General features: G+C 37.5%; 1 protein-coding gene across 1 annotated transcript; it reads right to left on the bottom strand.

Moving 5' to 3' along the window:
- Positions 1–5334: 5334 nt before the first annotated feature.
- Positions 5335–6787, bottom strand: gpr25 (G protein-coupled receptor 25; the record flags this gene model as incomplete). The annotated part of the gene is made up of 1 exon (XM_084348863.1): positions 5335–6787. The coding sequence occupies one exon, from the start codon at positions 6785–6787 to the stop codon at positions 5663–5665; it is 1125 nt and encodes a 374-aa protein (XP_084204989.1). The 3' UTR covers positions 5335–5662.
- Between the last annotated feature and the right edge of the window lie 7120 nt (positions 6788–13907).

Genomic DNA, 13907 nt, shown 5'->3' with positions numbered 1-13907 from the left:
TTTTTTAAACCAGTTTTTCTCATTTCACATAATTGTAGTCCAAATTCAACATATGCTATTTACTGCTCATTCAGTCACTATTTATGTTGATTAAATCTTGTTTCCACATTGGGAATTCTGATAAAAAATACTAGTTGTTAAAGTAGTTAATATAGTGTTTTTTCAAAAAGTAAAACAAATTGACTGCCTTTAAATTACAATAAACACGTACAATGATGTGTGATATGTGAAATGGATAAAATTGAAATCACATTTTGTCACAATGCAACTTTGGTCCAGGTTCCTGTCCTCATCTAAAGTTAAACAAAGTTTTTTTTTTTTTTATTTATCAGCACTTCCTTGTTTCTTGTTTCAAGAGCCTCCAGTCAGACACAAACACATTTAACCGCAACCGTCTCTGGGGTTTGATTTCCCAGGCAGTTAGTTGTTGTGACTAAATCTGAAACCGCGGTCCTCTGACATATTTTAATGGCTCTTTTAATTGGAGTGAGAGCCATTCTTTGGAAAAACTATGAGTGTTATTGAAAACCCTGTTCACCTATCAATTATATTTGTATCAAGCTGGTGAAGTTACAACACGCACCAACATCATGATCCTATGTTGTCACTATATGTTAAATCCTGAACAAGCGATTCGGACACTGTAATCTTTGAGGTAAAATGGTGTCACTGGTACCACATGTCAGGACAGGCAGAAATTAAGTGTTTTCTTTAAATATATGACTTTTAACATGAGCTTTTCTCAGTGAGCTGACCTTTGTACAGATGTCGCTCAAGTATACTGAGCTGAATTTTTGAGGAACAAGGAAACCACAGCCAATCACCTGATCTGAAAGCTGCAGCGTTGGCATGATGTATGTGTAAACGTTCTGCATGTTGGTGGTTAAACCATGAAGTGTTATTGTACGCCTTAATTGTGCTATGTGCTGCTTCGTCTCTAAATTCAGTGCAGATGCATATACAGCTGGGCATTGTTGAAAAAAATATCACTGATATCACTGTGACAGTTTTTTTGTTTGTGTGTTTTGTTCACACCGTTAATATTATCTAAACTTTGCGTGAGTGATATTTGTAATGTGAAAATAAATTATTCATAGATGAATATTGTAGTTATTCAGGGAAAAGCTTTCAATCACTCTTTTTGATAAGCTCAGACAGTACAGTAGGTTGAGAAATCGCAGCAAAGCCACCTTAAAGTAACGTAACATTTCAGTGACAAAGTCAGACACAATTGCATGATTAAATTAAATGTTAAACATAATACATAGAACAACATGCAACAACAATGGCCCAAGTAGAGAAGAGTGAGTGAACTGTTAAGCTAGATGAATAATGTCTGTCACTTCGCAATATCTGTCTAACATTATGAGTAATGCTCCAGGGACATCATTGCAACTGATTTGGGAAAAACAGAATACAGACAATACGCACATGGGAGAAGTTAGTCTTTCTAACACATGGTTAATATCCTGTGCTATACTGAGCCAAATGCAATGAAATTTCGTTCTGATCTGCACTACGAGGTGTACTTTTGAATGACAATAAAGAAAAGTCTAAGTCTTAATGTTGTGAAATGGTCTATTTTAACCCAAACAATGTTTCCCTTAAACTTACCAAGTGGTTTGATAGCCTAAACTTAACCAAACTGTGACAGAAAACTAAAAAGAAATAAAAACAACTATAAATAGTGACTCAACTAAGCATATAATTAATAAATCAACAATATAACAATAAGTTCCACATAGGAAACAATACCCAATCTCCTGGACTTGATCCATTCATCCACCACAACACTAACACTGGGACTGGTATGACCATAATGGTGGCTAATGTTAGCAAATGTTATCAAATTTTAGATCTAATATCACCGTGTTGATCATTCAACATTAAACATAAAGGATAAGTTCACCCAACAATTAAACCTCAGTCATTATCTACTCACCCCCATGCAGATAAAAAGTCAGGCGATGTTTTGTAGTCCACAAAACATTTCTGGAGCTTCACAGCAAAACAGCGTTGCAACATTCTCTCAAACAACTGAAGTAGATGGGGACTTGTTCCCTGACACCAGTATATCAAAATAACATCAGTTAGTCTCCAAGCTCTGGCTAAACCTGTATTTTTATACTATATAAATATACTAAATATTATATATTAATTCATTAATTTACATAGCCTACGTGTATCGCTATGTAATTGTCATTGTAACATTCATCATTTTACAGTGATTCAGTTGTCCCCTGAACAGCTATAATACTCATTTTACAAGTTGAAGGCAAGTTCACGTATGCGCATGATGAATTTAGTTCAGTTTTGTAATGAGAGGTCGCAAACGGAGAAGGCTGCGATAGTGCTGTGGGAACATCATTTTTGTCCCAGTCATTGCATTACACAAGAACAGAAACCGTAGCTGAGAGCTCACCCACTGCTCAAGAGTGCCAAGGTCACCTCTTTCACTTTGTGTGTACCAGACTGGCACAGTAACGGTCATGTCATTGAACTCATTAAGGGATTTTTATTCTTAACAACTGACAGATTTTACTTTTACAAACAAATTAACAAAAACTATTACAACAAAATTGTACAGAAAGTATCAAATTCACATTTTTTTAAAATAATAATACGGGCTGTCAGTTTAAATTTTGTTTTCCGGTTTCTTCATTTTAGGTCAGAATGTTCAATAGAGTACTGTAATGACTGATGAGGTGTATTCAACACAACATAATCTGTCTGTGTCGAATTGGCTCTGTAACCAATATACATGCTTATTTTGATGTGCCTGACCTTAACAACATTAACATTACTATCACATCAACACTGAAGAAAATACTTGCCTTCTCTCATCTGAATCTGACTCAAACTGTTGCATATATGACTTAATTATGTGTGTAAAAAGAACCTGCATATATATAACATGATTGTATTTCATCTTGATGCAAGGACAGTGGTTTAAAGTCCTTGAGCAATTCGCTAAACCTCAGAACAACCAGCGCCTGCATCGCACTTCCCCTGCAGTCATTGTGTGTATGTGTGTGTGTGTGCGTGTGTGTGAAAATGCTCTATCCTCGGGTTAAAACTTTACCCTGAAGACTAAAAAACAAAACCTCAACAGTTAGTAAGGATAAAGTACACTGTTGAGTATAAAACAGAGCTTGCAACATATTTCTTTAATTAGTAAAATTAAAAAATAAAGAATAGAAAGCTGCACATTCATAACTCTGATGCATTTATCACAACTTGTAAAAATCAACTTCACCCCGATGAAGGCCGTTTTCTGAAACATTGATATTACAACTTGAAATAAATGCACTGCAGTTAACAGTGAAAGAGCCTGTGAGCTAGCACCTATGTGTGTTTACCTCATTTTTAAAACAATAAAAAATAAACATCAAAATGTAAAGCACTGAAAAATTATATGATATTGGAAACAACTCAAAAAAGGTAGCCTCCTCATGTGCTTCACTTACTGCTCATGTTCTTTGATAAACAAGACGTTGCCAGTCAGAGTAATGAGAATAGAGAATAGAGGCTCTTTGTGAGAAAAGCTGGCCATCCCGTCTCTAAGATGAACTTTTTCATACAGGTGAGTGGAAACTCCTGACCTGCTGCACTTGGCACGTAACCTGGTTTACTGAAACCGCCTGAACGGGTACTGAAAAACAAGTGGGCACACATGAACATTTGAACTTTCACATACCTGACTGCCTTCATAACATTTATGTGAATGCCTTTGATTTCTCAGAAGTTAACATTTAGCAATGAGGATAAGGATGACTGCTTTCTCAGACAGTACAGAAGTTCAGGGAAAAGCTTGTGCGCAAACACATTTTTCTTCCTCTCAGGTGACATCACAGGTATCAGATCTGGGCAGCTGCCAGTTGTTATCATATTTGTCTTGAAGTAAGATGTTGTTGAATGTTTTTGAGGTAAACCTCATCTAGTTTGTACTGCCAGTGTGCCCCTTTTGATGCTTTGAAGCTGTCTGATCATATGTGAGAATTTTCTACCCTCTTCACTCACTGTTGTTTCCTGTTGCATTGTAATGCAGTTTAGTGCTACTGCAACGCTTGTTCTCACATTCCTTTTTGCGTTCTTGTTTTGTTTCGCGAAGCTCACGTGTGTTGCGGTAGCTTGAAATGACCTCACATTTCACACCTTGCTTGCAGTTTAACACGAAATTCATTTAATGTTTTGTCATTCGTCTGAAACCTGCAATGCCATGGAGGGAACGAGTAACTTCAGTCAAACAACACGCAAAAGTGCACAAAGTGAAACAGTTACTGGTGTATTTAAAAGATGAGATCGAACCTGAGAGGAAGATGAAGGTTTTTATGAGATCTTTAAAGTTACAGGAAGCAGTGACTGACTGGGATGGAAATACTATGAAACTTGGCATTTTCTGAAACCTTTGACTTCGTGCTGCTAATTCATCCCTGTATTTTATTTGAAATTGCACAAATATGATACATATCCTACAATAAAGAAAATTATTTCCTGGCTCTGAGCTCCGGGAATTTCAGTCACAAGAAATTAAAACTCAATACTAATAATGCAGAAATTACCTGAATCTTTTTGCAAAATTTCATAATTAGTCCCAAATTTCATATAGTTTAATCTTTTAGATAAAAACATGATTTTCTCTGCCGTATCTGTCATGATGTGGAGCTGCAGCTCTTTGTAATGAAAACCTGCGTCCGTGAAGCAGGTTTTGTTTTTTTATATGCTATGAATTCAGGAGAATTCTGTTGTTGCTCCAAAAAAGCTCACTTAACACTTCATGTGTAAATGGTTTCTAGATTTTAATTATGGAAAGTTTGTTATAAACTTTAGAGGTGTGATGTTGCTTTTATAAGAAAATACAATTAAATCAGTTTTAGATGAACACTGTAAAATTTGTCAAACAATTGGGTGTGCTGTCCTATGGAAACCAAGTATATTATTATATTATAACATGAGTTAATCGTGATGTTACATTTTTTTCTTCAGATTCTCTAATGTAATATCTCACCATCGTAAAAAAACGAGGTCTATAATTTTAGTAGAATCACAAAAGTCACAAAAAAAAAACCCCAAAAAATGTTTTTCCCAGCTTTTATTTTTGAAATGCAAGTTCTATCACCACAATATATACATTTCATATACAAATTTAATTTCATCTATTCATACACATGCACAATGCACGAATGCAAAACATTTTATAATAGCAACAAGTTATTACCATCAATATATCAAAAAATGACCAAAAATGCTACTTATGACAGATTTTAAAATTATATAAAAAAAAATACAATTACAAACTTGTAAATTAATGCAATTGTTGTCAACTAATGCTGCAAAAAATGTTATACAAACAGAAATCAGTGGAAACTCACCTATCAACACTACTGTAATATATGGTGTATTGTAAGCAGTATAAACAGCATGTTTAATACTTGAAAAGAATATATGACAAAAAGAAAAAAACATTCATGAGCTAACTGAAATAAAACAACAACTATTCAGCGCTGCATTGAGAAGTCTTTTCTGGTTTAACTTTGATTTTTAAACATCCATTGTGAGAAAAAGATGCACAAATTCAAATCTGATAAGTTGTCACAAAAACTTACAATAACAATAACTTTACTACCTTCAAAGTAATAGACAAGATTTGAATCTTCTCCTCCTACTCAGACATCTGAAGATGACTTCTCCCAGTTGTTCCAAAGGTCTCTGAAGTGCCAGTGTTGGTGAATGAGGCTGAAGAGTTGTAGCTCTGCAGTAACTTTGACTTTCCCAGGCAGGTCTTGTACAAGATCTTAGCCTGTCGTCTGAAGTGATGGTCCAGGAAGAAATAGATGGCTGGATTCACGCAGCTGTTGAGGAAGGCCAAGCAGCACGACACGAGGAGCCCGTTTCTTTGCCACGACTGAGTCTCACAACTCAGATCCATGTTTGAAAGCTTCACGCTGATTGTGATGACTTTAAAAATGTTGTATGGGAGCCAGGACGCCACAAAGGCCACTATGATGGAGAGGACCATCTTGAGGGAGTGCCTGCGGCGAGCTTCGGTTCGAGGGTTTGCAGCAGCAGCACAGTGTTTCTTGAGACGCATGATGATGGTGCCATAGCAGAGCATGATTATAAACACTGGGAGGACAAAGGTGAGTAACGGCATGATCAGACTCATGACTAGAAAAGATACTTTGTTTTCTTCAATGCAGGACAGTCCTTCACCGAACTCTTCCACTCGTCTGTACACCAGGGACGGGATGCCGAACACCAGGGAGCTCAGCCAGACTGCAGCACAAGTGATCTGAATGCACCGACTGCTCCTGAGGTACCTGGAGTCCATCAGCTTCACCACAGCCAGGTAGCGATCAACACTCATGCAGGTGAGGAAGAAGATGTTGGAGAAGCGGTTCACAGAAATTATGTAGCTGCTCAGCTTACACAGCAGGTCCGCATAGGATCCAAAGTTCCAGTAGCCGTTCTGGCTGGCAGAGATGGCCCACAGTGGCAGCGTGAGGACGAATATGAGGTCAGCCAGGGCCAGGTTCAGAACAAACGTGTCCACCAGACGCCCACCTCTCTTACCTCTGCTGCTCACGACTGTGATCACAAAGAGGTTGCCCAAAAAGCCTGTGAAAAAGATGATGTAGTAGAGTATGGGCAGGAAGATGTTGGAGCCATGGAGGTGGGAGCTGGGACAATCCACTGTGATGTTAGGATCCAAAAATCCTCCATCAGTAATGTTGTCGTAGTAGTGGTAGTCGTAGTCCTCGGATGGATCATCAGTGTAGGCGGCCATTCTGAGAGATCACAGAGAGGCTCTGCAGTGCAGCTGCTGAATAGTCACAGTGGTTAACTACTTGATATTACATGTGAAACCACAGAGAAAAATAGAGAAGCTTGTTCAGCTGGCTTCCTCTCTCCCCGCAGTACTGCCTTTGACTGTGAAAACTTCCTCTCAGTGTCCTTTCACACCTGATTGAAGTGAGTCAGGCAGAATGAATATTTATTCACTGATTTGAAAAAGTTTCACAATAAGAAGTTCAGTGAGTGAGAGCACTCTGCTTTTACAACACTTTACAGCAACATTATAGGCACTGCAGGTTGTATGAAAAGCAGCCAGTGCAATGTTTTGCACAGCTTTAAAACTTGTAACACTTTTAAATGTGCAACAGAGCAGTGAAGTAGTCAGATTTTTTACTTGAGAAAAGCAGAAATATCACAGTGAAGAAATACTCTGTTACAAGTAAAAGGTCCTTTTTATTTTACTTTAGTAAAAGTACATAACATTTAAATATACTAGTGCAAAAAGTACTTATTTAGCAGAATGTCCAATTTTAGAATAACTCGTTATATTATTGTATTATAATTACTGATTCAATAATATATTCATTATTCTAATGTTGCTGGTGTGAGGCTTATTTTACACTACATATACTGCAAAATGTGTGAATTTCACCAATGGATCAATAAAATCTTATCATCATCCATAACAATTAATAATACATAATAACATGATATACACATTTTTTGTTAATCTGAACCTGCAAAGTATCTGGTAACTAAAGGTATCAAATAAACAGGGTGTAAAAAGTATAGTATTTACCTTCGAACTGTAGTGAAGTGCAAGTAAAATAGCAGGAAATGGAAATACTCAAATGAAGTACTTAATGTGTGCTTAATTACAGTACCTGAGTAAATGTACCACTGCAAATGAAGTTAAAGTTGGCGTTCTGTGGCAAAAGACTTGAAATGCTATTTGCCAAGAACACATTTGTGTGTGTGTGTGTGTGTGTGTGTGTGTGTGTGTGTGTGTGTGTGTCTACTTCATAGACCTTTACTCACACAAACTGTCCTATCTGCTTTATTAATATTTAAGAAGATAGATTCCCACCTCACACATGTGAATTATCTTCCTTTCTTGTCTCATGGTGTATTAGTTGTGTCTGACCAGTAGGGGGCAGGTGAGATTTACTTCTGCTTTGCGTGTGTGGCGACCTCCTGCCTGAATCCAGACTGACTGTGGTTCTGGAGCAAAATGTCACGGATCCTCATACAGCTAAAAAAAAGTGCTTGCTTCACCGAGAATCAGCCTCTGATCAGTAAAAAAAAAACATGCTGCAGTTTCAAGTTATCTGACTTAATTTACAAACTACTAATAAATCAATATTTCCTCTATACCTATATCCATACCAAGTTTAAACAGCTTTTGAACAGCTTTGTACCTATATTCAACACATATTGCATAAAGTGTAATGTGCAGTCTCTTATATCAACTCCTCTTTGTCCTAAATGCACTTGTGTTTGTTAAGTTTTGAAGCTGCAGTATTTGATGAGAAAGTGAGTTCTGGCCTCAGTAATTCAGTCTTGTGTTCGTTCATGTAATCACCTTGGACTTCACTAGTTGTATCATTCCAAGGTGGTACTGATGAAAGTACATATTATTTATTGATTTAATTTGTAAGGGACCATGTTCAGTATTACACATGAATGTGATCATTTGATGTATTGAATCAGAGGGGACTTAAAGCCATGTTTTCATCTGCAGTCCCCGGGCACGTCACAATTATTAAACACAGTGACAGAACAGCAGTTAACAAACAAAACAGGACACTTCATACAAACAAAGATTTTAAATATATAAAAATATCAGCCAGGCTCTATGTCAAACATGTGTTGTTTCAATAGACAGCCTTCTTCCTTTCAGCCACTGAGCAACTCTGCTAAGACCAGACGTAAACTGTTCTGTCCTCGTGTTAATTCACTTTCATTTGAGCTGATGACGTTTTGTTTACACGTCCAGTTTATTACTGACTTTTTGTCAACACCAGCAGTGTCTAAGTACAGAGAATGTATGATTGTAGCCCGTAATTAGATATCATCTGGCTGTCCGTTGTACACAATGAGTCACAGGTTATTTATGTACATTATATCATCAATCTGTTTCTCTATAGTTCGATTGTACTATTGTTATTTTTGTCCTTTCTCTACACACAACATCTATTGCATGTCTTTCGTGGAAGAGAGATTCATTCTCTGTTTCTTTTGCTGATGTTTCTTAAATATTTCTGCTTTTAAAGCTTTCTTTTTAGGAGTGTTTTCTTATCTGATTAGGGAAATTTGTGATTTTGGCCGTCAGTGGTGGAACGTAACTAAGTATATTTACTCAAGAAATGTAACCAAGTACAGTTTAGTGGTAGTAGTACTTTACTTTTCTATTTAGTTTTTCCATTTGATGCTACTTTAAACTTGTACCTTTCATAGACAAATACTGTACTTATTACTGGACTACTTTTATCTGAAAGCATTAGTAACTAGTTACTTTGCAGATTATTAATACAAACTATAAATCTCTCCCATTTTGCTATTTTAGTATAGATTAAGCTACACAGCAGTATATAAAGTGAAAGTAGCTCCACTTTCATGAACAACATGAAAGTGCTGTACACAATGATGCATCAATATCTTCAATCCAGTAATATCATAAATATAATATAAATGACCGAGTACTTGTACTCTTAGTGGTTTGAGTGTATTTTGATGCTTATTGTTATGTACTTTTACCTAAGCACATTTTGAATGCATGATTTTACCTCATGAAAGAGTATTTTTACACTGTGGTATTACTACTTTTACTTAAAGGGCAACTCCACCAGTTTTACACATTAAAGTGTGTTTACAGGTCTAATGGGGTACTGCTGCATATGTGAAAAAAGTTGTATGAAGCCTTTTGTGGCTCCAGAGAAAGCCTGTAGTCTGATAAATCGCCTCTAGTGAAGTCAGTGGCTAAATTGCATTGTGGGTAATGTAAACGCCACATTTTGTTTAGTAAATTGTTTAATAAAAATGTGGTATCTCTGGTTCTGCTGTATCGATTTGGATCATTTGTGTTTGAACTGTCCATAACAGTATGCGAGGAGTCCAGTGGACTGCTTTTCCTAGCCCACTGACATCAACACTGACATCACTGGCGGCAGTTTATCAGAACACATGCAGCTTTCTCTTTTTTTTTGTTTTACATATGCAGTAGTACTCCCCAAGACCGGTAAACACACATTAATGTGTCAAAATGGTGGAGTTACCCGTTAAGTTAAAGATCTGAGTACTTTCACCGGACTTGACCCCCATCTCACTGCCAGATAGCTAAAACCAGAAAAGGACAGAGAAGCAAAAAATATGTTTCATCCGTGTGGCTTTGATATCTTTTATTCTGAGGCAGCAGATGCTGCTTGTGATAAACTGATGTGCTGATGCCTGGTGTCTTTATCTACAGCCTGGCACAAAATGTAAAACCCCATTACTACACTGGAAACCAAGATGATGCAACCTGAAACTGCGTTGGCAGGTCATATTTAGCACTATACCGGTGTCAGTCTGGATGGCATGATTTGAATTTTCTTATCAGATTTAGATAAATGTTGCCTCTGTCTGAGAAGATTCACCCTGTTGAGAGATGCCAGAGACTGAGATGGACAGAGAGGAACCTGCCATTACCACTTCCTCCCTCAAGACAGAGTAGACCTCAGGAGAAATGAACTCCGTGGTCCAGCTCGAGTGAGGCTGCAGCACAGGCCACATCTTACAAGAGGCCGAGAACGCTTCATTGTTCCACGGGGAGTTTCAGCTAAGAAAACCACGGCGAATGAATGACCTCCTTATAGGATCCCTGCTCCACTTCCTAGCATTGTGCGTTATTCAAACACTCCTCTACTTTGTAGTGTCAAGGTGATGTGTGGATATACTCATCACAGCAGAGAATCCTGTCAGTGGCCATTGTTGGGCTTTGACGTCGCTCTCGCTCACGCTCAGCTGTACCTTTGCCTTTAAAAAGTTTTTATTATTTCTTCTGCATTCTTGCTGCTCTGTCAGTGGAACGCTACATTCCTCTCCTCGAATAAGTGCTGTCTCACTCCAATTGAGCAGAGTAAATGTGAGAGCCAGTGAATGGAGCAGCCTCAATGGGAGAAAATAAACAATTGCATTGGTCCATGGGTGCAGCGGGGGAGAGCGGATGAGAGGAAGGGAGAAAGGCCTCCCTAACGTGCTAAGATTCCCATGGATACTTAGTCCTTTTTCTGTTGAGAGGAGGATCTCGTAAAGTACTTCAACAGTGGATGATTTCTCTTTTCCTTTTACTCTGTTTTTATTTGAGGAGAGAAGGGGTGGTATGCGTCAGGGTGATTGTTAGACATAGGTCACATGCACACACGTGGGCACTTGTATACACACACACACACACACACACACACACACCACACACACACACGTACAATTTGCTCCACACTTGTCGAGTGGTACGTTTCAGAAAAGGAGTCCATTGTTTGGGAGTGAAAGGTTCTTGTCTTAGCTGTTTAACTAAATCAAAAGTTCCTTTAACACAAAGGGTTGCACGGCCTCAGCCCTCCATTCTGTCATTTTAAGTGGTCAGGGGCATTTCATTGTTCCCTTTTGTTCAAGAACGACACAATTTTAACCCACATTCTGATTTCTCCTTCACTGACTTTCAAATCACCAGATCTGTTAAGTTGAGGAGTTAAAGGATGAAGAAGAATCAATTTATTAAAAAAATTACAATTGTGCGGATAAAAAAGTAGTTTGTCTGTGACTTTGTTGTCAGGGAGCCACAGTTTTCAGGTGTTTGGCCCTCCTTTATCACTGTTTGGTTAATTGCATGAGCCACACCATCCAAAGCAAGATAAATGATCGATCAGAGAGCACAACACTTTCTGAAAGTATTGTTGAACAAAACCCAAAAAGCCTGACATGCCACAGCCATTGCTACATGGTTATTAAGAGATTCAACACGTCTTCTTTCAGACTAGTGGAAAGAAAATGTCCAATATTGCATTTTAAACATTACATTTCAGAAAGTTCATGGTGATATCGATTAGTTAAATGTTTGGAATTTTACAATACATATCTTTAAAGGCCACAAATCAATTTTTTTCTCTTACTCTGAGCCAGAAATCTCCACTTCAGCATTACTTACATGTACCAAACTTTCCAGTTTCATTTCTATCCATCCTCTTACAGTTATTACAGAAGGGTTTGTTCCTCAAAACATTGCGAAAGTTGATTTTTAAATGGTTGTTGACAGCATTTTCTGTTTACTTAAGCGATAAAGAGATATCCAAAATTCCCCCTGCAAAAACATTTGACTAATATGTCAACAAAATGAAGCAAGGATTTTGGACAACACTTTCTATGAAGGTCATGTCTATAATGCATTATGAGCACATCCATAAGACATTATAAATTACTTTTTAAGGCTTTATAATATAATCTGCATGGCAACTTGTAATTTTTATAAAGTATTATAACTGGAGGTCATAATGTATTGTAAGTTTAGCATTCGTAAGGCTTTATACCTTCATGGCAAAGTCATTCATAACAGTTTATAAATCTTAAGTTTCTGACATGGAATAATGTTATATAAACCCCAATAATATGCTATTGCATGACTCTTTAGGTAAAGTGACAGGACTGCACAATGTTATTAGCAACTAAAGGAAAAGTTTACCCAAAAAAAAAAAAAAAATCAATTTGGGATCTCGGGGCGTCCAGAGACTTGGATTATGTCGAGCTGTATGGAGCCATTTTATGTTTTTTCAGTTGTTCTCTTTACATTTTACAAGTCCCCAGTTAAAAGTCCCCATCTATTTCACAAGAAAACTGCACCCCTATTTTGCTGTGAAACTCCAGAAATATCTTGTGAACTATGAAATGTCATTCAACGCTCCACAGAGAGAGAGTAGATATTGACTGAATTTTCATTTTTGGGTGAACTTATCCTTTAATATCTCAGTGTCAGGTTACAGTTTGGGATAGGTTATGCCTTTACGTGTAAGGCCAGAAAGATAGCCTAATAATGGACAAACCCACGCCCATTCAGCACCATGGACAGCAGTCGCTGAACTAACAACAGCAGGCAGAGTGTGGATTTTTGGAAAGATGGGCGTTCTTGTTTTTTTCTGATAGCGTGTTGTCAGACAAATGGCTTTCCAGTCCAGTTCAAGACTCATGGCCTGTCAGAACAATGGCACAGTTGGTTGTCGTTGGTCTTACTAGCATGATATGTTATAGGTTAGGTTGTTTGTGGAGGGGAAGGGGTCTTCAGGGTTTTTATATGATTTTGTTGGTGATTCTTGACTCTTACGCTGTTTGCAGAGGTCACATAGACAGTTAGTGCTGGTGGTAGCAGCAGTAGTCTGGTAGTTTTAGCTCTTATCTAAATGTTCTTGGTTCAAAAACAATAATTTATAAATGCCAAGATGTTCATACTGTATGAGCAGCAGCAGGTATACCAAATATGGTGATTTAAAGTTCAATTAACAGAGTTACAGATGCAGTGTCTACACTAGAAAAGTATGACCTTTTAAAAAGTCAGCCAGAAGCTACATAACTGCATATTTGACTGGATCTGCAGGATTGTTTTCTGTTTTCTCAATCATTTTTCATATTTAACAAGCTGAACATTTCCACTTCCACTTACAAATGGGGCATCATCATGTGGGCAGGACAGCTCTTCTGCCTGTGTGCGTGCACCACTGCTTTCATAGTGTAGGTATCATTTTTCGATTGAATTTCTATTCAAATGCTGCGTAATAGTGCATAATAAGATGATTATGGCAAAATGGAAAGCACATTTGTGGTGAATTTGATCAGATTGTTTTAAAGACATCAGCATTTGAAGCTGGTGTAAAGGCTATGAAAGATTATGGCAATACATTTCCTGACATACAATGCAGCTTTTCCCCCTGTTTTTAAAACAATGGTGCATAGTAATTATAGTTTTTATATCCTGTGTGTTTTATCACATTTTCCCATGTTTCTGTTTGTGACTTGACACAAACTGAAAGCCTCCAGTCGGTATGTGTCTTTCCGAGCGCAGGTTATATTCCCATCTTGGAGCATTTAGT

The sequence above is a fragment of the Pagrus pagrus genome, assembly GCF_965226575.1.
Source record: "Pagrus pagrus genome assembly, chromosome: 3".
NCBI lineage: Eukaryota > Metazoa > Chordata > Actinopteri > Spariformes > Sparidae > Pagrus > Pagrus pagrus.
This window is presented reverse-complemented; position numbering and strand designations above follow the sequence as displayed.